Genomic DNA, 1,981 nt, shown 5'->3' on the forward strand with positions numbered 1-1,981 from the left:
ACACACACACACACACACACACATACACACACAGGTCTAAGTTTCTTTAAACGCCAGCTGACTGCTGCAGATGAATATTCAGCACTGTCCTTAGCTGTCTGATTTCTTTTTTTCATCATAGGAAGTCGTTTCCCTCCCAGCATGCAACTCTGGCTGCCTTTGCTGCTGTCTACATCTCAGTAAGTGGTTCCTATACACCTCCTTTATAGACTGAGACAATGTCACCTTAAACAGGAACGCTGCAGGCTGTTGTAGGTCATTTACAAAGGATAAGATGTCTTGGTAACACTTAATTTGAACGGGTGAAATGACATGGGACTGAAATGACACCGTCATTATTATGACATGACATCTGTCATAAACATGAACATTTTAAGTGTTTATGATTGTCATTTGGTAAATTATGACACTTTTAATGCAAAGTTAGCATTGTCTGAGATGTCTTTGTCATGCCAACTTGACATTAACCAAACAACGTAACGGTCACAGAGCAAAGTGGACCCAAAACAACGACTCAGAGCAGAGGGTAAAAAGTAATGGAGCTTTATTGTACAGAGTAAAATCACAGGCGAAGGTAACAAAATTGTAAGGCAAAAGACATGGTCAAAATCTGGGCTAGAGATTTTAAAAACACTGGGAAGGTAACACAAGGAATATTGGTGCAGAGGGAGACACACATAAGTCTGGTAAATGACAAAGGACACAAGGTGAGTATATATGCACTGGGACAGGGGAAGACAATTACACACAGGTGACACACTTTAGGGAAGGGAGGGTAATCACACAGTTGGGAAGGAAGACAAAGACAGGAAGACAGTGACCTAGAACAGAGACAGACAGTGAGTTAACAAAATAAAACAGGAAGTCAGGGAAACAAACAAAACAACAAGAGCGGGGACTGGATGTGATAGTGTCCTGTCAAATATGTAATGGCAATTATCAAACTTTAATAAACTGTTTTGCATTATGTGTTAACAATACATTAAATTAAAGTCATTAAGAGTTTTTTGTTATTTAAAGATAATTTGTTGGCAAGAGGTAGGTTTTTACATTGGCTATCATGAGAACATTATAAATGTGTCATAAATATTTTCCTTGCCCTCAAGTCAAGTGAAACAATGTGGACCTGTCATGAAGTTTTATTTCATCATCAAATGCTTATATGAAGGTGTCATGAATAATATCCATAACTAAGTAAAGTGGAATCATTTGGACTTGTCATTAAGATGTCTTGAAAGTTATAAGTACCAGTATACCATTTTGACTACTGACAGTTTGACAGTTTTGGACTTACTGCTAACTGTAGTTAGCTGCCATTAGCTTGGTTAGCTGTAACGTTAAAGCTGTCCAATTCCAATTAGCTAGCTGACTCAGCCCTGGGCTGCAAAGAGCTAAACCCGGATGAAAACCATCTCGGTAATGTTAGTCCATTCCCTGTCATAAACTGGCCTCCTCTGTAGGCCTCGGAGGCTGTTTTTAGCGCTACATGGTGGAATGAATTGAATCTGATTGAAGCTTGAAGCTGCCTGGTGCTTAGCACACATTCAGTGCTAATGGCTACTGTAAATGGTAATCAATTTCTGCAATGCGACAAGTCCCTACCTACTTGTGGCCTTAGTTGGTTTGGTTGGTTAGGTTTAGGCATTAGGAGTGCGATTGGTTAAGGTGAGAATACCATGGTCGGCCAATCTGAGGCGAGACAAAACAACAGCCTAAAGCTAGCGTTATCTATTTAAAATTCATTAAATCACCTCAGTACTGCATTCTCTGTTGTCAAACTTGTCTTATAACTTAAAAAGTGCTCATATTATGGTCATTTTCAGGTTTATAATTGTTAAGAGTTTAGATTAAGAAAAATAGATTTACTTGGTTTAATTTTTAAAAAACACCACATTTTTGTTGTACTGCACATTGCTGCATTTCCTCTTTTCACCCTGTGTGTTGAGATCTCAGATCTAGCTACAGAGTGAGGCATCTCACT

The 1,981-nt window shown here is 38.8% G+C and overlaps 1 protein-coding gene across 1 annotated transcript in view; it reads left to right on the forward strand.

Moving 5' to 3' along the window:
- LOC116699098 (phospholipid phosphatase-related protein type 4) overlaps positions 1–1,981 on the forward strand; it is a gene marked incomplete at its 3' end in the record, with an annotated part of 127,033 nt that overhangs the window by 36,586 nt on the left and 88,466 nt on the right. The window contains 1 exon segment of the mRNA XM_032531497.1: positions 122–179. Within this exon segment, the coding sequence (XP_032387388.1) occupies positions 122–179 (58 nt within the window).

The sequence above is a fragment of the Etheostoma spectabile genome, chromosome 12, assembly GCF_008692095.1.
Source record: "Etheostoma spectabile isolate EspeVRDwgs_2016 chromosome 12, UIUC_Espe_1.0, whole genome shotgun sequence".
Lineage (NCBI taxonomy): Eukaryota > Metazoa > Chordata > Actinopteri > Perciformes > Percidae > Etheostoma > Etheostoma spectabile.